Genomic DNA, 23,416 nt, shown 5'->3' with positions numbered 1-23,416 from the left:
CCTGTAGTTTTTAGTAAAAAAAAACCAAAAAACACAAAATCAGTTTTCCAATAATGCGGAGTGGTTAAACAGACATGAGTTTATTGCCTTTATTTATTTATTTTTTAAGTTTGCTTATTTTTTGAGAGAGAGAGAGAGAGAGAGAGAGAGAGCGAGCGAGCGAGCAGGGGAGGGACAGAGAGAGAAAGAGAGAGAGAATCCCAAGTAGGTTCCGTACTATCAGCACATGGCCTGATACAGGGCTCAAACTCATGAACCATGAGATCATGACCTCAAACAAAATCAAGAGTTGGACAGTTAACAGACTGAGCCACCCAGGCGCCCCTTGTTCATTGCTTTAAACTCACTTAGTCTTATATTTATCTGTTTCCTAAAACTTACAATTTGTTAATTTAATTAAATTCAAATGTAGCTACATCTGATTTAATGATAACTTACCCTAATAACTGCTGTAAGTTTATCTTTTATGCTTTGTCTTTGGAAATTTGCTTTAGTCCATATGCTACAAACTAAAGAACTCAAAGTTTGAGGTTTGGATGATGAGATAAAACAAAATTATAGAAGAAAGACAAGTAAAAGTGGTCATATTTAGACTGTCAAACACTGATAGTTGAACAAATACATTATTAGAGCATAGCTAAGAGGACAGTCATTTGAGAAAATTTGAATTTGAGCTTAGTCCTTTACACCTTAGGCCAACTGGAACCGGGCAGAAGGAGAAAATGAATTCCAAATCCCTGGAAGAGCAAGATGTTCCTCTGACCAGTTGAAAGAAGCCAGTGGCACTGATGTGAGACAGTTGGGTCCTTCATTGGACCAAGACAATAAGGACGTGCGTCATAAAGGAAAACGGGGGAAAAAAGTAAGTAAAAAAACAATAAGGTATGTGTGTGAGTTCTATTCAAATGATACCTTTCACCTGGTGAAATAAATAAGTAAATCTTATTCTTGTTTACTAAAGCAGAGCGACTTGCAGTCATAAAATGATCACTGGTAAAAATTATTAGAATCAGCTGTAATATTTTCCTTTACAGTGTTTGTGACTTAAACTGTTTTATAGCATATTCTGTGTTTTGGGGGATAGATTTTTTTTCAAGTATTTGAAAGATTTTTTGTATTTACATTAATGCATTTTTTTGTTTTGTTTTGTGGTGTTCTCCACTTTCCTGTATATACCAAGGTCTTGGGGCTAGGTATGCTTTTCCTTACACTACCATTTTTATTCAGTCTTGTTTCTTTATGGATTGTCATCAGGAAAGAGAATGGATTTTTAAAAATATGTTTAGTAGGTTTTTTTTTCATCTCATGAGTATATATTCTCTAAATGGTAAATTGGGAATACAGTTCGGTAAGTAGTGCCAGAATGCTGAGCATAGTGGAAAAGTTAAATTTCTTATCCTAAGGAATTTAATATCTAGTGAGGAGGACAGATTAACAAAGAGATAATTTCCCTATCCAGTGTGATCATTAGATGAAGGTACATAGAAGGCTAGATTGCATCACCTAACATACAACCTAGTCTCATAGATAAGTATGGGCATATGGTAGTGTGGGAAACTGTAAGGAAGGCTCTCCTGAGAGGGCATTATGGCTAAGATGAGTTCTGAAGAATGAAGCAAGAGCTGGCCATACAAATAGCAGATTGAAGGGGATTCTGGGCAGAAGTAGTAATATAAGCAAATATATGAAGAAAGAAAATCGCATTGTGAGTATTGAATTACAGTTTTGTATCCTTCATTGTTGTATTCTGCATTGTAAGTGCTCAATAATTACCTGTGGGATTAATGCATACCACTTGAATGTTCTACATTTATTTGTAGTTTATGTTGAATATCTTAGACCAGCTTATGAAGACATTGGGAGTCCAAGATGGTTCAAAGAAATATACCAAAAAGAAATCCAAAAGGTAGAAACGATACTTAGGGAAAAGTAAGTCTGCCTCCCTGGCCCTCAGCCACCTAGCTCCCTGCTCTAAGACACATTGCTGCTACCTTCTTATTACTCTTGCTTATTACTTTTATGCATTTTCAAACATATATACATACACATTTATTTTGTGTGTGTGTGTATGTATGTATACACACATATACGTAATTGTTAATACAAATGGCAGTATGTGAGACATAACTTTCGCTTCTTGCTTTTTTACTTAACAGTATATTTGGAAATTTTCCACATTGTTGAAAACTTCCATTTTTAAAACAATTTGTTGACTAAAAAGAAATCAAATTATGTAAACAGATATATACATTGAAAAGCTTTACTCCTACCTTTGTCCATACCATTTTCCCTGCCGCTGTAGGTAATCACTTTTTATCAGGATCTTGTATTTCTTCCCCAGGTTTCTTGAGGCAGATGAAAGCAAGTAAAAACTGTTAGATTTCTCTTTCACAAAAGGTAACATCATAGAGTGTTCTCTATTTTATTTTTTTATCTGATAATAAATTCTGGGAATCTTTCAATGTTAATAAATGGAGAACCTTCTCAATCTTTTTTATAGTTACCTCATATTTCGTTGTATGAGTTTTCATAGTTTTCTTTAACCAGTCTTTTATTGAGGAATATTTGGATGATTCCAGGTTTTTGCTATTAGAAGCAGTGCTTCAATGAATAACTTTTAGATCCATTGATTCATACATTGCAGGTAATTCATAAGGTAAATTCTTAGAAGTGGGGCTACTGAGTCAATAGATAAATGCATTTGTAATTTTGATAGATTTTTTTAAATAATTTTTTTAAGTTTATTTTGAGATAGAGTGTGAGCAGGGGAGGGGCAGAGAGAGCAAGAGAGAGCATGAATCCCAACCAGGCTCTGCAGGGTTAGCGCAGAGCCTGACATGGGTCGAACTCACAAAATTGTGAGATCATGACCTGAGCCGAAATTAAGAGTCAGATGCTTAACCAGCTGAGCCACCCAAGGCACCCCTAATTTTGATAGATTTTGCTAATTTCCCCTCCCCAAGGACTGTACTCTTCAGCACTCCCACCAGCAGTGTAGGAGACCCATTTCCTCATAGCCTCATCCACAGAGAAGCTGATCAGTCTTTCTGTATTTTGGCAGTCTGGTAGATGAGAAATGGTGTATTGGAATATCTTTTTTCTTTTTTTTTAATTTTTAAAAAAATTTTTTTTTCAACGTTTATTTATTTTTGGGACAGAGAGAGACAGAGCATGAACGGGGGAGGGGCAGAGAGAGAGGGAGACACAGAATCGGAAACAGGCTCCAGGCTCTGAGCCATCAGCCCAGAGCCTGACGCGGGGCTCAAACTCACGGACCGCGAGATCGTGACCTGGCTGAAGTCAGACGCTTAACCGACTGCGCCACCCAGGCGCCCCTGGAATATCTTAATTTGTATTGATTTTATTATGAGTGATGTGTATATGCTCAAGGATTCCTTGAATTTTGTTTTCTGTGTGTTGTCTGTTCTTGTACTTTGTCCACTTTTTATGACTGGGTCACTAGTCTTCTTAATTTCCAGGAGCTCTTTATATATTAGGACATTGGCCCATTATCAGAGATAGAAATTGTAAATATTTTGTTCCGTTTGTCTTTAGGTTTTACTTATGAATGGCTTCCCCTGCCCATAGAAGTTTTTGTTTTGTTTTTAATGTTTTATATTTTAAGTGAAGTTCTCTTAGTTCTCTTAAGCAGTTTTATTTTCAAATTATTTTATATTATGAGGTCTGAGTTAGCTTGCTGTTAAGTTCTTAGAATGAGTACATTGAGCTTTGACAATTTGAGTGTTGGCCCTAGCTCACATAACAGCTATTAAATTAGCAAAATACAGGTATTTCTATGTTCCCCATTTCCATTCAGATGGAGTAGATTTTTCTGTGTTTATATATTTTTACTTGCTTTACTTGATTTCTATCAAAACCAATTTATTTGGATGTATCCTTACCGATTGAGTCATTTAACAAATCTTTTAAATCTTACTGAGTACACCATGTGCATACTCTTATTAAGGGGTTGATAGCTATATAAAGGAACCCCGTAATCTCATCAATTTAAATATGAGTTGATAAATGCTCTATTGGAGATATGTTGGTATTTAAACCTTATTTACCAGTGAGACCTTACATAAGACCAGTATAGTTTTCAGTTTCATGGCAGTTATGATATTGTGTATAAAATGTACTGATAGCTATGTTGGGTGGAAATAATCTTATTAATTATAACTAGTGTTTGTTGGCTTAATATTTTATTAAATACTGCTTATCATTTTTCCCCTTAGTATTTTACTGTTTTACATTTTGAAATATTTTTACTATTTAGACCAAAGATACTCCAAGTGAAGAAGTTAATCTGAGTCACATTGTACCCTATGAGCCAGGTTCAGAAGACAAAGCAAAGGAATTACCTGAATGGAGTGAGAAAGTGGCTCAAAATATTTTGTCAGGTATTACAGTAATGCTAACTTTTCCCCCATATAATGTGAAATGTTTGGAATCCATAAGTGACTACTTAGAAAGGTAATTTTGTATTTTGGTTCTAAATGATCATTTTATAAATACCTGAAAGGAACTAGTCTCTTAGAACATCACATATTATCCTATAGGTATAAGTTTTTTCTTGCTTTTTTTCTGTTTCACTTTTGGGAAAATTGATAGTGAAAAACTTCAGGAATCCCCAAACTCCTGGGACAACTCTGAACATAAAATTAGTTATTCTCCTTTCCTCTTTGAAATTCTCCCTTAATCCTTTTCTTTTCTCCCCTTCCCTCTTCCTCCAAAAAATGATAAGATATTCATCCATCTTTGGAAGCAAACCAGCACTCCCTAACCACATAGCAGTGGAGGTATTAAAGATCTGAGGATTACAGCCAAGCTTTTTGGGATGTAGGCCCTACAATTTAATTTTGGCTAGAAAGGGCATCAGATCAATTATTTTATAATTTTTTATAGGCATATATATATATATATATTTAAAGGCATATATATATTTGTATATATTTAATATATACGTGCGTTTATATATATGTTAGATATATATAAATATATTTATGTATTTATTTATATATTTATTTTTGGGAGAAAGAGAGTGCAGGGGAGGGGCAGAGAGAAAGGGAAACAGAGACTCCCAAGCAGGCTCAGCTAGTCAGTGCAGAGCTGATTTGGGGCTCGAACTCACAAACCATGAGATCATGACCTGAGCCTAAATCAAGAGTCAGACACTTAAGTGACTGAGTCACCCAGGTGCCCCAGATCAGTTATTTTAAAACCAGAATTATCATTACTGACATAGATCTTTTCACTTTTATTGGTTAACATTTTAGCTTTTCAACTATAGTAGCTCTCAGATTTAGACATTCTAATTTGTTTTTAAAAAACATTACCAGTCACTAGTTAGCCAAATTCATGACCCTGTAAAGGCATCTTGACCAGTCATTTAAAAGACCGTCAATACAGACTTCCATGTGTGTACTAAAACCCCATTAAAATAATAAAGGTGTCTAAAGCAGAAAAAAACCTTCAACATGAAAAGCCAACAAGCTAAAATAAGGGAAAATTAATTAGCTAGGAGCTAACAAAATATTTTGCCTGGTGTCAGAGCTGCTAGAGGTAAGAAAAGACAGCCAGAATTTTCAGTTACAATTTTTAACAGTTAAAATTGATCCTTGAAAAAGATTTTCAAAGAAGTTATAAAGAAAACCTTCACTCTTACTACCCTGCCCCATAACTTTACAGGTTGCTAAGCTATTAGGTCAGTATTCAGAAAACTTGCCTATATTCACACATAGGTAGATAACTAATTTCAAAGGTTGTAAACTTTTTAAAATTTATACCACTATTTATAGTAAATAGTTCTATTTACTATTGCTGTGTGACAAACCATTCCAAACTTAATGGCATGAAACAACAATTTGTTTATGCTTAGGATAACTGTGGACCAGGTATTCCAGAAGGTCACAGCAGAGATTGCTTAGATCTGCTCTATGAGGTCAGGACCTTAGCTAGGAAGACTCAAAGGCTGACTAGTGACTCAGTATCTGGGGTCTGGAATCATCCAAAGGCTCCTTCACTCACAAATCTGGCATCTGGATTGGAAGAGCTCAGAATCTAGGACTGCCAAATAGAGTGCCTAGACATGGTCTCCATGTGGTTTAACTTCTTCACAGCTTGGCAGCCTTAAGCCAGTTTGGCTTCTACATGGTAGCTCAGGGTTCGAAGCGTATATGATATAGCAAAACAGCTAGAGGCTGCATACTCTTCCTGACATATTCTTGGAAATTTCTAGTATCATTCATCACAAGAAAGTAACAAACCTGCTCAAATTGAAGGGATTGTAACAGAGACCCCACTTCTCAATGGGAGGAATGTCAAGGTCATGTTAAAAGAACATGTAGAACAGGAAATACTATTTTGACCATCTTTGGAAAGTATAGCATGTCACAGAGTCTTAGACCTCCAAAGATTTCACACACTGATTCTATTCATTGAGGTAGAGCATCCTTAGTATCAGCTAATTCTGGGCAGAGATCTCTTTAGAGATTTCAGAAAAACTCTCAGCAGTGCATCATTTGAGAATGAGCAAAAACTACATTATGGTAACGCAAAGAGGCCTACTTTACTGCTTGGGACTTCGGCAGGTGTTTGTAACACTTTTCATCTTATTCCCTCAGAATTCTAGAAATATCTCTAATAGTTGGTTACATTAAAACTAACTGCCAATCAGAGTATATATCTCTTTATGTGCTTTTTAGTAGATAGAATGAAAACCCACCACCTCACCAAATACTTAAAAGTATAAGTAGCAAAGAGGTGCAGAAAATACCCAAGATTTATTCCAGAGGAAAATAATCTGATCTGTCAAGCAACTATTTCTTCCTGACTTGTGCAGGCTCTATACAAAGATAAGTAATCAGGGATCTAAATTGAGCTCAGTCAGTTTAGCCCATGATTGATTCCTGTCCACTGTCAGAGAATCAGTTAAGATCAGTAAAAGCTACAGTCTTAGGTTTTATGAATATAAAAGGTGAAAAAATATGAACTGCTTAAAAATTATCTGTGTAGAATATTGGCTTGAGGAGCCTAGAATTACTTTTAAGAAGGCAACTGCCAAACATCTTAGATGGAGTAGAGTTTAGTAAGCTAATTTGGAAGGAGGTAGAGGATATATGACAATGGGCTGATTAGAGCCCCCCTCCATTATGTTAGATTTGAGTGAGATCATTTTAAGTCATCTGCCAACTTCTCATTTATTCAGCAAACATTCATTGCCTGCTGTATCTCAACATTAAATGGGTGCAAATAATGTGAACGTGGATAGAATAAATTTATATCTGGCACTACACATGCCATTTAAAAGATCTTAGTAGCTACCGATAAAGCATTACATTTCTTGATCTTCTGTTGCAGTCTTTTCAGTTTTAACACATTATCTCTGTTATGTGCTCTTCCATGGTGATAGCTTCTTTATAATTTGATCTAGTGTTTCTCTTTATCAGTCCTGTGACTTTTCATTTATCTCATTTCCATTTATTCTTCTCAGTCATCAATGGACTCTGTCCCTCTTGCTTGTTTCATTGCAGGAGTATAGAGCTTTCCTTTTTCATTATCATTTGTTTTATGATTTCTCAGTCTTCAAGTTCAGTTGGTTTTTTTACTTCTTGTATCTTTTCAACTTGTGAGTTAACTTTAAAAATACACGTTTTTGTTTTTTGTTTTTATGTTTTTTTTTTTTTTTTGGTTTGGTTTGTTTTTTAATAGAGGTCTTTAATCTCTTTATTGTTATGGGAACTCGAACTCTTGGTTGAAAGCTTTTTCCCTGGATTGAGACCTGGTCCTTCCCCAGGGGTAGGATGGTGGGGGTAGGGTTTGAGTCAGATGGATGTGTTGACTAAAACAAAAACAGAAGTACCACAATTTTTTTAATCAATCACCACTTTACTTTTCATTGTCAGCCTTTTTAAACAAACAGGATTTTCACATGACATTGGGTGCCTGCTCACTCATAGGCGAAAGTAATTATGTAAAAGCTATGCCACAGACCTTGGTACAATGTACTTAAGTATTTTATATGTCCAAGCTCATTGTTCCAGGGTATAGCCAAAAAGGAAATATTTAAAATTGTAAGCTCTCCAACGCAGGGTAACACTTTATTCTTCCTCTCAGGGGCAACTATTCTCTTTGTATATTTTTTCTTGCTTTTCCCATTTCATTCCCACTTCTCCTTTCCCTGCATGTGTGCAGGGCCTTTTCGCTAGAGCAGTCTGTACTGTGCTGCTTTCTCTCTCTTTTTTCATTCATTCTGCAGGAAGCATTGAGCCAAAGCAAAGTGCTAGGGCCTGTTCTCATGACAAATGTCTAAACCATCTAGGCTTCCCAAGTTTTCTTCTTACATCTTTTCTTCTCATGAATTTTTTTGAGTATTCTTTTGTCTTTGTTATTCAGGTTTATGATATAAGCTAAAAGGTGCTGAGATCGTGGGGTTTGGGTTTGAGGGAGGAACAGGTCCCCTTGCCTTATGCCTTTAGTCTAAAGCAAGCAAAGAGTTCTTCTGCCTTGGTGTTTGAGATATAGGTGTATTGGTTTCCAGCTTGCATTACTTGCGTCTAAACCCCTCAGCACTTCATGGACGAAAAGTGGTACCTGGACTAAGGCAAGAAGAACAAGGATACCTGGGTCCTCAAGCCAAATACCATCTTAATGGTACCAACTCAAAATTAGTTCCTAACAATAGTAATAGTGTGGTCAGTGACATGGAGAGATACCTACAAGTTATAGTGGCAGCATAGAGTAATATAGAACTCTGTTATTGAGTGATCTGTGGCCTAAGTACTGAAAGATGAATTTACTTAGAAAAGATTTGTATTCCAGGCAGAAAATTATAAGTATAAAGTTGGCTTGAAAGTTAATGGCATCTTTGGGATCTAAACATTGAATTCCTTGTTTTGTTTTGTTTTGTTTTTTTCGTGTTGGTAAGTTATTAAAGGGTTTACAGGTATAATCAACTCTAATTGTGCAATTTTAAATTTTCCTATAAAAAGGTGCTTCCTGGGTGAGCTGGGGTTTGGTCAAAGGTGCTGAATTTACTGGAAAAGCAATCCAGAAAGGCGCTTCTAAACTCCGTGAACGGATTCAACCAGAAGAAAAACCAGTGGAAGTTAGTCCAGCTGTGACCAAGGGACTTTATATAGCAAAGCAGGCTACAGGAGGAGCAGCAAAAGTCAGTCAGTTCCTGGGTAAAGTAACTTTGGAAGACTTTCCTTTCAGTTAAATTAAAAATGGTCTCTTAATCTGGGTTAATCTAAATGCACATTTATGTGGTTTAATCTTAAGAGTAAAGGATTAGGATGAAGCTGTTTCACCTTGCTGTTCATTGTGGGATCTGTAGCAGCATCAACCTGAGAGCCTTAGAAATACTAAGGCTCAAATACATTAGAAATACTGATACCCAAATATATTTCAGGTACTTGGCACACATTACCAATTCAGCATCTGCATTTTATTTGTATATTAAAGTTTGAGAAACATTGGTTAAAGGGTTGTTTTGATGGGTCGGAGAGGGAAGTGTCTGTACCTTTGAAAAGGAATGGCTCTGAATGTATTGGCTATCCTTGAATATGATACATTCTTTTAAGGACAGCTCACTGTGTCATAGCTGAGGGTCAAGTGGAGGGATGTATTATTTCAGTTAAGCAGATTCAGTGATTCTGGTGTTCGTCTTCCCAAGCAATATGCTTTTCGTTCCTGTTCCTTTGAGAATCATAGCCTTAAAGTTTGGTATTTTGAGATGGTAAAATCAACCCTTAATAGGTTATGATTAAATTTAGTAAGATTATCTTCTTGGGATTCAATATTCAATATTCTTTTGAATCAGATTATGGTTTTATTTTTTTTATAGATCTAAATACCTTATTACTATTTCAGTAAGGTATTTGTTGATAGAACATAGAAACACTCATAGCTGAAAAACATGAAAGGTGGACCTATAGCTCTTACACTGCAGCAGTCTCTGTTTTCTTTTAAGCAAATTGCCATAAAGAACATTATATTTAAGAGGCAAGGTTATAATCCTTCAGCTCTGCAAACATGTCTTTAAACCAGATAATAGCCTTTGTTTAAAACTAGCCAGGCCTTGTTCTCATCCTTATATAGAAATGGTAAATTATGCAGTAAAACAATGTTAGATGCTCATATAAGAATTTTGCTAAGTAAGAATGGTAGAATCAAGGGAAGCATTTTTTAAGTGTTTCTTTTCTTTTTATGGTTATATTAGTTGATGGAGTTTGCACTGTAGCAAATTGTGTTGGAAAGGAACTAGCTCCACACGTCAAGAAGCATGGAAGCAAACTTGTTCCAGAATCTCTTAAAAAAGACAGAAATGGGAAGTCTCCGCTGGATGGTGCTATGGTCGTAGCAGCAAGTAGTGTTCAAGGTAACAATAGGCCAGAAATTTAACTAGGAAGGTCCATTTCTTTAGCTATCATTTTACTTACTTTTAAATATATTTGCAGGATTTTCAACTGTCTGGCAGGGATTGGAATGTGCAGCTAAATGTATTGTTAACAATGTTTCAGCAGAAACTGTACAAACTGTCAGATACAAGTAAGTTGACTTTTATAATTTTAATGACTAAAAACTCTTAACAGCATTTGTAAAAATTCAGGACAGTTAAAATGATTATGTCATTGAGTAGCTGCTAAAACAAAATTTTTTTCACTGTTTTTCTTAATATTTTTAGCAAATTAATAGAATTACTATGACTTTGCCTCCTATTACTAATGGTTATATTTCTTCATCATTAATGCAGAGAATATTTTTAATTAAAAAAAAAAAGCCTGGAGTTTCTGTATACCTTATCAACTACATGTTCTTTTTTTTTTTTTTTTTTTTTTTTTTTTTTTAGTAAATTTTGGTACTTTTTGGTTAAAAAAATTTTTTTAAAGTTTATTTCGAGAGAGAGAGAGCATGGGAGGGGCAGAGAGGGAGGAAGAGAGAATCCCAAGTAGGCTCCACACTGTCAGCACACAGCCCAACGCGGGGCTTGAACCCAGGAACTATGAGACCATGACTTGAGCCCAAATCAAGAGTTGGGCACTTAACCGACTAAACCATGCAGGTGCCCCTACTGCCCCTACTGCATGTTCTTGATGGGTGATGTTTGCCTTTAGTTTTGATGGGAAAAACTTGAATTATAATTAAACTATTATACCTTGTTAATATTAGCCTCTTCTGTTTACAAAGCATGTTAAATTCTGTCACATCTTATTTGACTCTACCACTGTTCATTTTTATTAGAATGGACAGATGGTATGTCATCTATTTCATATATTAAGAAGTGGACAAACAAAAATTGAATGATCTAAGCTGATCTGATAACTATTTTAAGGTGGACTTAAAACAGGTCTTCTGATTTGAGGTCTTTATTCTTTATAAGTCCTAGGGCAATCAAGGTCTAAAAACTAAAGATAATATGAAGGACCTGAGTTGCTTTCTTAGCTTTGCATGAGTTTAAAGCCTAATATTAAATTTTTATTTAGAAAGAAAAAAGTAATATTAGTGGTGTTCTCAAATCTCAGTTATTTGTGTTAATTACCCACTCACAACATTTGAGTTCATACTTCTGTATCAGATAGTGTGTTTGGTGCTTTTCAGTATATGTTATTTAATCTTTAACACTATCATCTCCATTTTTACAGATAAGGAAGCCAAAGTGTAGAGCTGTTAAACTTTGTTAAAGATTATACCCCTAGTAAGTGGTAGAGCTGGGATGTAAGCCAGGTATCTTTGTGTCATGCAGTATGAAACAACAGTGATGGACCAGCCCTGCCCTTGTTGGGACATCTGTGCAAGTTCAGTATCTAGAGTTACTTTCCAGCACTATCTGTCATGCATTTAGATTCTCTTCCACCATAGTAAATTACCTTTGACTTAGAAAAAACTAACTTAATTTCTCCTGAGTTGATTTGATCTCCATCTGGGGCATGCATACCTTTGAATCAAAGCAACATGACACATCATATTACAGTTTCAATTTGACTAAAAGATTTGGCAAAGAAGATCCAGAAAAGATCTGTAATTCTTGTGGTGGAAATATAAAACCCAAGTCTTCAGTCTTATCTTTTGCTACTTATACCATTGATCTCTAATGCTCTTTGTGTTACGGCTTTGAGGTTACTTTGGTGGATCAGTCGTAATTAGAATAACAGTTTCTTGTTGCAAGAGCAGAAGAAAGTCAGAAGTGCCTTTTAGGCCAAAAGTGAATTCGTTTTAGATTATCAGTATCATTTTTTAGCAGAGATAATTAGGCAGTCATGTTAGAAACATGTTAGTCATGTTAGGAAATGCTTCATTGGATTTGTCCATTTCCTACTTTAATGAAAAAAAAAGATTACCTAAGTACGATTAAGTGGAGCCTTATTAAAGGTTAGGGATTCACATAACTATCAAAGTTTTGGTGTAGGTTTTGTATTTTTTGTCCTTAGTGAGGAGAACTTAATATGATGAGAAGGATATTTTAACAGTGACTCTGAGCTCATTTATTTCTATTATGGTACATATTGCTATTCTTTTTATCCTTTCCTCCAAAGATTCACGGAATGAAAAAACAGGTGAGAATTTAGTTAAGTAGGTTTGTATTTTTTTTTTAATAATTATGTTTTTTTTTTTTAATTTTTAACGTTTATTTATTTTTGAGACAGAGCATGAGTGGGGGAGGGGCAGAGAGCGAGGGAGACACAGAAACCAAAGCAGGCTCCAGGCTCTGAGCTGTCAGCACAGAGACTGACGTGGGGCTTGAACTCACGAACTGCGAGATCATGACTGGAGCTGAAGTTGGACACTCAACCGACTGAGCCACCCACGTGCCCCAGTAGGTTTGTATTTCTAACTATAAGACTACTTTGGTCTTAGCAGTAATTTAATTAGAAACTGGAAAAGATATAGGGTGCCTGGGTAGCTCAGTCGGTTAAGCGCCGACTGCAGCTCAGATCGTGATCTCATAGTTCATGAGTTCAAGCCCCATGTTGGGCTCTGTGCTGACAGCTCAGAGCCTGGAGCCTGCTTCCCATCCTATGTCTCCTCTCTCTGCCCCTCCCCCACTCACACTCTGTCTCTCTCTCTCTCAAAAATAAAATAAACATTAAAAAAAATTTTTTTAAAGGAAAAAAAAAAAAAGAAACTTGGAAAGATGGAGAGGGGCAAGGGGATACAAAGGGTTTTGTAATACTTATAAATAATCTTGCCCAGAAGAAGAAAAGTTGTCTTTTAAGAGAAGAAACTGCAGGTATGAAACTAATAATAACTTAGTGATATTTATCACTGAAGAAAAGAAAGAGCTAGTTCTTAAATTTACTTCTCATTTATGTAAATTTACATTCATGAGTATAAATGTAATTTATATTTTTATATTTATAAATTTACTTTTATTTACATTTGTTTGCACTTTGAAAAAGTATTTGATGAGTAAGCATTTGTGTTTTTCTCCAATCCAACTGATGATTGCATAATATAGAAAATTTATATTCTTTTTGCCTCTGATAAATTATTCTCCCAGCTTGTTTTAAATCTGCCATGATTACATGCATTATGACAAGAAGAAAAACAAACTATGTATAATCGTCCGTATCTGATTTCTGGTGTTACAAGCCAACATAGAGGATTATCTTTTAATTTAAGCATATTTAAAAGGAGATTGTGGGACGCCTGGGTGGCTTAGTGGGTTAAGTGTCTGACTTGATTTCAGCCCAGGTCATCACTCACAGTTGTGAAATTAAGCCCTGCTTTGGGCTCTGCCCTGAGTGTGGCACCTGCTTAGGATTCTCTCTCTCTCAAAATAAATAAACATTTAAAAATAAATAAATTAAAGCAGATTATGTTGGAGAAGTATATTATTTATACTTTTGATGGTTTTGATTATGATTTGGGACTGTGTTCACTGATGAGTGGTTTACTTAAGGATCTGTATAATTAATTATACTCTTAAATTTTTAGGTAAATGTGTGGGAACTATTCATTAATATTTTTATTTTTGTCAGTTACATTAATGCTTTTGTCTTACTTTAGATTTAGGAACATCAAGACTTACAGGAACAACGAAAAGCAATAAGTAACTTCAAACCTGTTATATATAATTGCAGTATAGCATTTAGTAAATAATTCATCACTCTTCTACATAGCTTCTAAATTTCACCTTTAAGTTTCTTTTTTTCCATTTTAAATTGTTTAGAGGATGAGGCACCTGGCTGGCTCAGTTGAAAGAGTGTGCAACTCTTTGAGCCCCATGTTGAGTATAGAGGTTACTTAAAAAAAAAAAAAAAACTAAAAACCCTTGTTTAGAGGAAAATCATATAACATCAGTTAGATCCATTTTTGTTTTCCCTGCGTTAAAACTTTATCTTACAATACATATTTGTGAAGAATAGGCTTAGTAAAATTGTTCTTCTATGAGGAATTTACTCTTTTCGGGTACCATATTTTATTGGTTTGTTTAGTGAATTTTAATTAAAATTGCCTTTGGATGAAGGGGTAAATTCAAATTTATTGAAGGCAATTCCTTGGGCAGATGTCATAGTACCCAAAACCAGTCTATATAACATGTGCTCAGGAATTATTTAAGTATTTAAGGTCAGTCTTCTTTTTTCCTTGTGGTAACTGTATAAATATTTAAACATTATTATTGTGTCTTTCACTTACTTTTTTCTAACTACTCCCAGTTCCTTTAAGAATTCTCTATATAGTATGGTTTCCAGATACTTCATTCATCATTGTTCTTCTCAAAATACGGAACCCAGAATTGAATGAAGTGTTTCACATTTGCTGTGACCAGCTAGAATACCATGAGATTTGCCTCTCTTATTTGGTCATACTTAGCATTTGGCATACATGGCACACAAGACAAAGACTATCTGTTTAGTAGCTGTTACTCGATTAACCCATATCAAACTTGTGTTTTTTTTAAAAAATGAAACTTTTATTTAAAATTTGGGCCGCCTTCTTATTTTGGGGGCAGTTGATATTTGTACCTAAAATTAAGAACTTTATATTTGCGCTTAATTTCATCTGTTGATCTTGATCCATTATTAAGTCCTTCAGTTTGGCTTCAGATTTAGTGTATGTCATATTAGCCAGGTTTCCATTTTATGTTATCTGTAGATTTGAAAGACTTGACTTTTTAATGTCTTAGATATTTTCCTTAAATTTTCATGGGTAAAGTCCAGTCACATGCTTACTGTAGCCTGTCCTGATTGATCTTGCTCTAAGATATGCTTATTAAGATTGGTGGGTTAGATGTCTCCAAATCTTAACAGTATTCTCATTTAGCTCACCTTTCAGTTTTAATCAAACTTCTTCGCAGGGCTGTTGTCTTCCACATCCATTCATTCTAGAGTTTTACTCTATGTTCTATCCTTTTCTACTCTTCATAGATATTACCTATACCGTGTCCATACAACCTCTCAACCTCTCAAATCTATGTTTTTTGATTAACTTTTATTGTAATCTTTAGGCTTCATAAGTCCCAACTATACAGCACTACAGCAATTCATTCACCAAGTGCTGTTGTTTCTTATATTTATCCTTTCCTCTCCAGCCTCATTGCCACTACTGTAGAATAGACCCTCATTGTTTCTCATCCATCACACAGCTTGTTTCCTAACTGGTTCCTCTGTCTGTCTCTGACACCCTTACAATTCACAATGCAACCTGAGTTAGATTTTTCTAAAATGTAATTTTGGTTATGCCATTCCCATTGGTTTCAAGATAAAGTTTAAATTCCTCAGCTTCACCTTAAACATCCTTTAGAGGGGCGCCTGGGTGGCGCAGTCGGTTAAGCGTCCGACTTCAGCCAGATCACGATCTCGCGGTCCGGGAGTTCAAGCCCCGCGTCATGCTCTGGGCTGATGGCTCAGAGCCTGGAGCCTGCTTCCGATTCTGTGTCTCCCTCTCTCTCTGCCCCTCCCCTGTTCATGCTCTGTCTCTCTCTGTCCCAAAAAATAAAAAAATAAATGCTGAAAAAAAAAAACATCCTTTAGAAATTGGCCACAATCCACCTATCTTTGATGGGTACACTAAGAAGAAGCTATTTCTTTTTTTTTTTTTTTTTAATTTTTTTTTCAACGTTTATTTATTTTTGGGACAGAGAGAGACAGAGCTTGAACGGGGGAAGGGCAGAGAGAGAGGGAGACACAGAATCGGAAACAGGCTCCAGGCTCCGAGCCATCAGCCCAGAGCCTGACGCGGGGCTCGAACTCCCGGACCGCGAGATCGTGACCTGGCTGAAGTCAGACGCTTAACCGACTGCGCCACCCAGGCGCCCCAGAAGAAGCTATTTCTATTTAAAATATTTAAGATTAATATTTTCAAGAATAGTTTTGAAGGTTGCATGTGAATTGAATTTTAGGAAGATTTGTTTGAAATTTGTTATGACTGAAATTTTGTTACAATTAGTGAAATCTAGAATCACCACCACTGTGCTGTCTTTGTAGACATTGCTGAATGTGCTGGAGAAATTTCTGAGAAGTCTCATTCAAACTGTGTATTAAGTCTCATTGACTTATTTAGAGCATTCTTTGTATTCATTTTTATTGCTCTTTAATATAAAATCTAATAAGCTGTAATTAAAGTTAACTTTTTAAAAAGTAAGAAATCAAAAATAAACATTGTCTTTTTATCAGAGATAGACTTTCTGGTTTTTAACAGTGTAGTTTGAATTTACAATGTAGTCCAAATAAAGGAAAGAACTGAGCAGTTACTTATAAAGGAAGAGAAAAATAGATGCCTGCCAGGAATACTGGTTTTAAGGCATATTGGGAAGCAGAGATGATAGGGTGAGGATATATTAAAGGAAATAAACAGAACTGCTTAAAAGCCATTTTATAAGGTCTTTAAAAATAATTATACATTTAGTATTGTGGAATTTTCAAAGTGCTTTAACCTACAAATCTCATTTTATGAGATGAAAGAAAAAAAATTAATGAAATGTAAAGAAGTTGAGACCTCATCAAGGTCATATGGCTAGTTTTTGGCACAGTTGGTATTAGAATCTAGTTCTTTGACTGCTAGTTTGATACTTCTCCCCAAATTAACAGGAATTCTTGCTGAAATGGAGATAGCATGGAAAAACAAGCAAAACATCAGGGCACCAACACAGACTCCTTTTTTAGCACATTATTACTAATAATGTAGCCTTTAGAATTGTGTTATATATAAAAATATTGTGAATGGGGCACCTGGGTGGTTCAGTCAATCAAGCGTCAGACTCTGGCTCAGGTTATAATCTCACGGTTTGTGGATTCGAGCCCCGCATGGGGCTCTGTGCTGATGACTCAGAGCCTGGAGCCTGTTTCAGATTCTGTGTCTCCCTCTCTCACTGCCCCTCCCTTGCTTGTGCTCACTCACTTTCTCTCAGAAATAAATAAACGTTAAAAAAAATTCTTTTTTAAATACTGTGAGTGCAGTTAGAGGTATCAAACTGCAACATTAGATTAGGGAAGTGGAACTTCATGGATCTGGAGGATTTCCTGTATTCATAAACACTAATATGGCCAAATTCTTAGTCACACAGTCCTAGAAAAAAGCCCTAAGAGAAACCTGCTCAACCAAGAGTTATGGTCACTCTTCCAATTCTTCCACCCCTTTCTTCTCATTTAACCATAACCATAACCATTGCCACTTGGTATTTGTGGGGCTTGATTGACAGTGAGAAAGCTCCATGTCTTCTGCAACATCAGCAAGTACTATGGAATGCTGAAGGGTTGCAATAGAGACCAGCAGAAAGCAGCTAAGAAGCTTTGATGTCTGGTAACTGGTGAGAAGTCCCCAGTCAAGAGTGATATGGATGTAAGGTTTGGCACATTATAAGTTCTGCCATTCTCTGACTCTAATTATTAAAATTAGGCTAAGGATATAATGGAATCCTCATTCAGGAACTAAGATTCACATTATTCGCCCTGAGGTTGAAAAAAAAAACCAAGCATGAACAAGCTAGTAGGATCACAAACCACTATTCCAGGCCAAACTTACAGTAATACAGAACTTGTTAATTCAGAGGGCAGATCCAGTGTTAGTATAAAATGTCCAGATACAGGTCACAAAGCACATATGAAACTTGAGGGCATCCTGAAGACAATTGTAAAATGTTGCCCTCTTGTTGTTGCTTGTTTAGGCAGTTCTCTGCTAAGCAAGGAGAACTATAAAAACCTGGTACTTTAAAAAGGGAAAGAGAAAATACAGTGGGATAACTTTCAGTATCCTTGTATAGGTCCTCAACTTGTATTTTCTCATAGAAATGATATTAAACACATATATCGATAATTGTCAATAATACTATTTTGTATAGTGCCTGTATAATCTCGCTAGCATTTTGCTGTATGTTTGATGCTAAAGAAACTCTCAGATGGATAGGGCAGGAATTACTCATTTATTTATTTAACAAATATTGAATGTCAGTTTTCTCAATGCATAGGATATGTTAATACAGCAGAGTACTTTTATGATAATAGTGTTTATATTCTAGCAAGACCGACAATAAACAAACCAAAACAAAGAGAGTAAATAAGTTCTAGAGTATGTAGCAGGTGATGTTATAGAATAAGGAAGAGCAGCTTAAGGGATGCCTGGGTAGCTCAGTTGGCTAAGTGTCTAACTTCGATTTCAGCTCAGGTCATGATCTCACAGTTTGTGAGATCGAGCCCAGCGTTGGCTCTGTGCTGAACATGGAATCTGCTTGGGCTTCTCTCTCTCTCCCTCTCTCTGCTCCTCCCCTGCTTGTGTGTGCCTGTTCAGTCTCTTAAAATAAATAAACATTAAAAAAAATGAGGGAGGAGCTTTAGGGGGGATTGATTGGCCGTGGGGTGGAGCATGTGGGGTAAGGCAGTTGAAATCGGCGGGATAGTTAGAATACAATACTTACCTGACTTGAAAGAAGGTGAAGCAGTTAGACATGTGAGTACCTGGTATGAGAATAGTTTAGGCAAATATCAGCCAGTACAAAGGTCATAAAGTGGCACATGTATGCTTGATGGTTCAAAGAATAGCAAAAAGGCCAGTGAGTGCAGCAGAGTGGAGTGGAGTGGAGTGAGGGAGAAAGTGTTATACAATCTTTGCTTAAAGACAAGCTCAGATTCTGATAGTTTAAAGACGTTACCAAAGTCTGGTTAACATAGAACTCAAAACCATTTATAGTGACTGTCGATTCTTTGTGTCCTATAGTTGTTTTCACTGAAAGTTCTCTTCTATTTCCAGAAGGGGTGGATTAAAATAAAATGACTAACAACCTTTATTATAACTTACATTTTTAAAAACTTATTTTGGGTAAGAGCATGTACAAGTGGGGATGGGACAGTGAGGGGGTTAGAGAGAGGGAGAGAGGGAAAGAGAAAGAGAAAGAATCCCAAACAGACTCCACACAGTGCAGAGCCTAACACGGGGCTCAAACTCCTGAACTGTGGGATCATGACCTGAGCTGAAATCAAGAGTTGGACACTTAACTGACTGAGCCACCCAGGTACCCTGATTATAATTTACATTTTATTCTTCATCATAAACAGTCTTTATTACATTAATCTTGGCTAGCTTGATTTTATTTTCACACAGTTTTTGCTAAAGGAGAAATAATAGCTTTGGCACAGTTTGATTTTATTTTTTACTTTGTTTTAAGTTATTAAATTGAAAAAAAAAATTGAAACCAAATCTTTGATTTTGCTTTTAGGAATAACATACTAATCATGTGACTTATATAATACTAAATAAGAAGGTCTTAATTTAAATTTATAATGTCATTACACTTTTTTCTAATCTTTTAAAGATACGGGCATACTGCAGGAGAAGCTACACATGATGCAGTGGATTCTGCCATCAATGTTGGTGTAACTGCCTATAATATTGACAACATTGGTATCAAAGCAATGGTGAAGAAAACAGCAAAACAAACAGGACAAACCCTCCTTGAAGACTATAAAATAGTTGATAATTCTAAGGGGGGACACCAAGAAGGAAGAGCAAATGTAAACATGAAAAGGGAGAAAGGTGAGCAGACAGAGGAACGAGAGAAGAATGAGGCAAAGAAGAAAGAAAAATGATGGAAGTGCTGTGAATCACCTATACCAAAGCCTTACAAGGTGGATGCATTTTTTTTTAATAGGCAAATGTGGAATTCCCCACAGATTAACCGGTATTTTAAAAATGTATTCATTCCTACAAAGTGACTGTTTCATAAGCTTTATAGCATGTATTCTACTTAAAAGGAAAGAATCTGTATTCTTGCATCTGGCTTTTACAAATACAGGATTATATAGTCTCAGTTAGTTTATTTTTCCTAAATGTGGCTAAAATATTTTTGCAGTTAAAATAAGACTAATAAAACATTTGCTTTAATAAACCTCATTAAACCTAATGTTAAGCTATTTTTGTATTTGCCGTCTTTCATAAAGCAAGGTAGGAAATTATATATTTACATAAAATTTCTCATTTAGTAACCTTAGCTTGAGTTGTACTTGGAAAGACCAACTTAAAATATTATCTCCTGGTTTTGCACTAATTGTGGATTTTTTTTTTTAGGTACTTGTCAAAATTTTCAGTGTGTAAGCTAGACCCAAAAACTGTAATCCTAAACTAAAAAAACTCTCAGATAATATTTAAAAGATTTTTTCAATACAGGGACTAGGCTAATCATGAAAAACAAAATGAGGTTCTATAAAATTATTTGGTAGCTTGTATCTTTGTTAGGAAGTGGGATGGCCTTTTTGATTTAGAATGAATACAAAGATTTTTAAGTCTTCTGGATTTAGACTGGTGTTGATCTACTAGGAACTTAGGAAATTTTGGTGTATGATTTGTGTTAAAATATGAAGTGATATCATGAGCTTAATAGGACAAAGTTGCTTTAAGAAATCATTTTACCATATCCACTTTAAGTTATTCCAAGAGGCTAAAATTTTATAAAAATACAAGCAGGATTCTTTGGATGGTAAATATATTTTTAGTTTGGGATTTAGTCTTTGGAATTTTATATGTTAGAAAGCCAATAAATTGTTAGAAAATGTTCTGTTCATAGTCATGGTAAAGAATGTGAAGGCTTTAGACTTAAGCCATGGCAAGTAGGTTTAACAGTTTCCACTCTGGCAGAAGACAGGACACTTACAGACCTATAAGGTACAAATATATAAATAAGTACCTAACGGCATTTTATTTTTGTCTACAGATTTAAAATGATTGGTACTGGTGTTCATAACTATTGTCCATTCTAATATTTCTAAACATCTAATGGCTACTTAGTTTATTAGATTTTATTTGAAACTGTCTTAAAAAATGTGCTTTGTGAATAAACTTTCTGAATTGCTTGTCCTCAAATGTGTTCACAGGGTTGTATTTCGGGAACACATAGAATTGATGGATCCTTTCCCTAAGGCCAAGGATAATGTACTACTTATTAAAGTGGAAATAAAAATGAGTTGGCATATAGCTTCCAGTCAGTCTCTGCCTTAAGTTTGAGAAGTGGGATGACAAATAGTGGAGCCTAAAGATTACAAAGTTCACTTAGACCAGAGGTCAGAAAAATTGGATTTGTGTTGTCCATTTTCCTTTATTCCGTTCTGCTTACTTGGTTGTGGGTTGCTTTTTCATATTAATGGCTAGACAGACAAAATCTTCATAAGTATAGCTTCTATATTAGAGTTTTCCAGGGAAACAGAATAGGGGAGATAAATACGTGTGTGTGTGTGTGTGTGTGTGTGTGTGTGTGTGTGTGTGAGAGAGAGAGAGAGAGAGAGAGAGAGAATAAAGAGATTTATTACAAGGAATTGACTCATGAAATTATGGAGGCTGCAAATTCCCAAGATAGCCCTTGAGTGAGCTGGAGACTTAGGAGATCTAATGTGTTATTTCAGTCCAAGTCTGAAGGCCTGAGAACCAGGTGAGCTGATGGTGTAAGTTCCATTCTGAAAGCCTGTAGGCTCAAAACTCAAAAAGAGCCCATTTCAGTCTGAGTATAAAGGCCAGAAAACTAAGGATTTAAACCAAGTTCAACTAAATCAAGTTCCTTCTTAGCCTTTTTGTTCTATTCAGGTCCGTTGATTGGATGAGGTCCATTGTCTTTGGGAGGGCAATCTGGTTTATTAGGTCTACTGATGGAAATGTTAATCTCATCCAGGAACACTCTCACAGATACATCCAGAATAATACTTGGCCAAGTGTGTGTACATCTTGTGGCCCAGTTAAACTGACAAAATTAACCATCACAGCTGCTTTGTAGTCCCGTTTTCACTGTATAGAGGCCCTTACCTAGTAGCTCTGCTTTGCTGTTTAGTATCCATAAGATACACCATATGAAAAACAACAGTTCTCAATATTTACTGCTACCAGGGTTTTTCCTCATTTTGCCTCAACAGACTGTCCCTTCCTCATGCTGTATAGGGTAGTTTTCTGGGAGTACGTCAAGGCACCAACTGTCTAGAAATAATGATAGCTAACGTTTATGTAGTGCTTACTGTGAGCCATTAATGTTCTAAGTGCTCTTATATACATTAACTCATTTTAACCTCACAACATTCCTATGAGTTACATACTATTACAGTTTCATTTTATAGAATCGGAAACTGAGATAGAGATCAAAGAGAGGTTCTTGAGAAAGATCTAAAAGTATGAAAAAGGTTCTACACTAACCTCAAAAAGGAGAGACCTACATGGAGTGATAGGCCAGACATCTTTCTTAAACTGAGGTAGATAGGAAAGGACAAATGGCCTTTATAGATATCCTCTGACTCCAGCTGCTTAACACTAGTTGTTTTTATTTTATTTTAAATTACAGTTCCACTCTCTTGATACTTGGTAGAAAATTGCCCAAGTTATTACCAAACGGATCATTAGTCTTCGGTTTTGGTGATAGTGTGAGCTTGTCTTTTTCTCTGCCTTCATGGGTATTTTAGGCCAAGCTAAGAAAAGTGAAGCTTAGGGCTTGTTAGCCAGAAATCCTTTTATATTTCACTTTTTAGGTAAGCCTGAGTAAAGCTCTGCACAAACAAACTAGTTCTCTGGTCTGTTCTTGCCAAATTCAAGACTTCCTATCGTTTTCACCGTTTTGTATTTAGTTTAGCAACAGAAATACTAAGAACATTATATTTCTCGATAGCTTTGTTTTCTTCAAAATTTTTTTCTATTCACAATATATTTTCAAGATACAGAAAGATGAATTAAAAATTATAAGAACATCGATGAGGTGGGAAAAAAACTCCAAGTAATATCTTCAAATGTATTCTATGTAAAAAGTTGTCACAAGTGAAGAAACTGATCACCCTGGAGAAGCTATTCATTGGAGGAAACAGTAACTAATGAAGAGTGTTCTTTGTACACATACACACACTAATCTATTTTGTTCAAAATTGGAAGCCAGCTGAAGAGCAAATTGTTAGAGTGTGCTATTAAAGAACCAAGATCTCTGTGATAAGGGACAGGGTCCCAGCATTTGCAGGTTTAA

General features: G+C 35.6%; 1 protein-coding gene across 7 annotated transcripts in view; it reads left to right on the top strand.

Moving 5' to 3' along the window:
* SPART (spartin) overlaps nucleotides 1-21,405 on the top strand; it is a 91,287-nt gene extending 69,882 nt beyond the window's left edge. For 5 of the 7 annotated variants that reach the window (XM_019825498.3, XM_019825488.3, XM_011285953.4 and 2 more), the window contains exons 4-9: nucleotides 695-862; nucleotides 4,277-4,400; nucleotides 8,991-9,185; nucleotides 10,223-10,381; nucleotides 10,461-10,551; nucleotides 19,751-21,405. In XM_019825498.3, coding sequence (XP_019681057.1) covers nucleotides 695-862; nucleotides 4,277-4,400; nucleotides 8,991-9,185; nucleotides 10,223-10,381; nucleotides 10,461-10,551; nucleotides 19,751-20,024 — 1,011 coding nt within the window. In that variant the 3' untranslated portion in view covers nucleotides 20,025-21,405. Of the gene's footprint in view, nucleotides 1-694; nucleotides 863-4,276; nucleotides 4,401-8,990; nucleotides 9,186-10,222; nucleotides 10,382-10,460; nucleotides 10,552-14,010; nucleotides 14,054-19,750 lie in introns of all 7 variants that reach the window. The other 2 variants (XM_023250868.2, XM_045052025.1) reach the window with 2 other exon arrangements.
* Nucleotides 21,406-23,416: the final 2,011 nt, after the last annotated feature.

This window comes from Felis catus, chromosome A1, assembly GCF_018350175.1.
Source record: "Felis catus isolate Fca126 chromosome A1, F.catus_Fca126_mat1.0, whole genome shotgun sequence".
NCBI classification, from domain to species: Eukaryota; Metazoa; Chordata; class Mammalia; order Carnivora; family Felidae; genus Felis; species Felis catus.
This window is presented reverse-complemented; position numbering and strand designations above follow the sequence as displayed.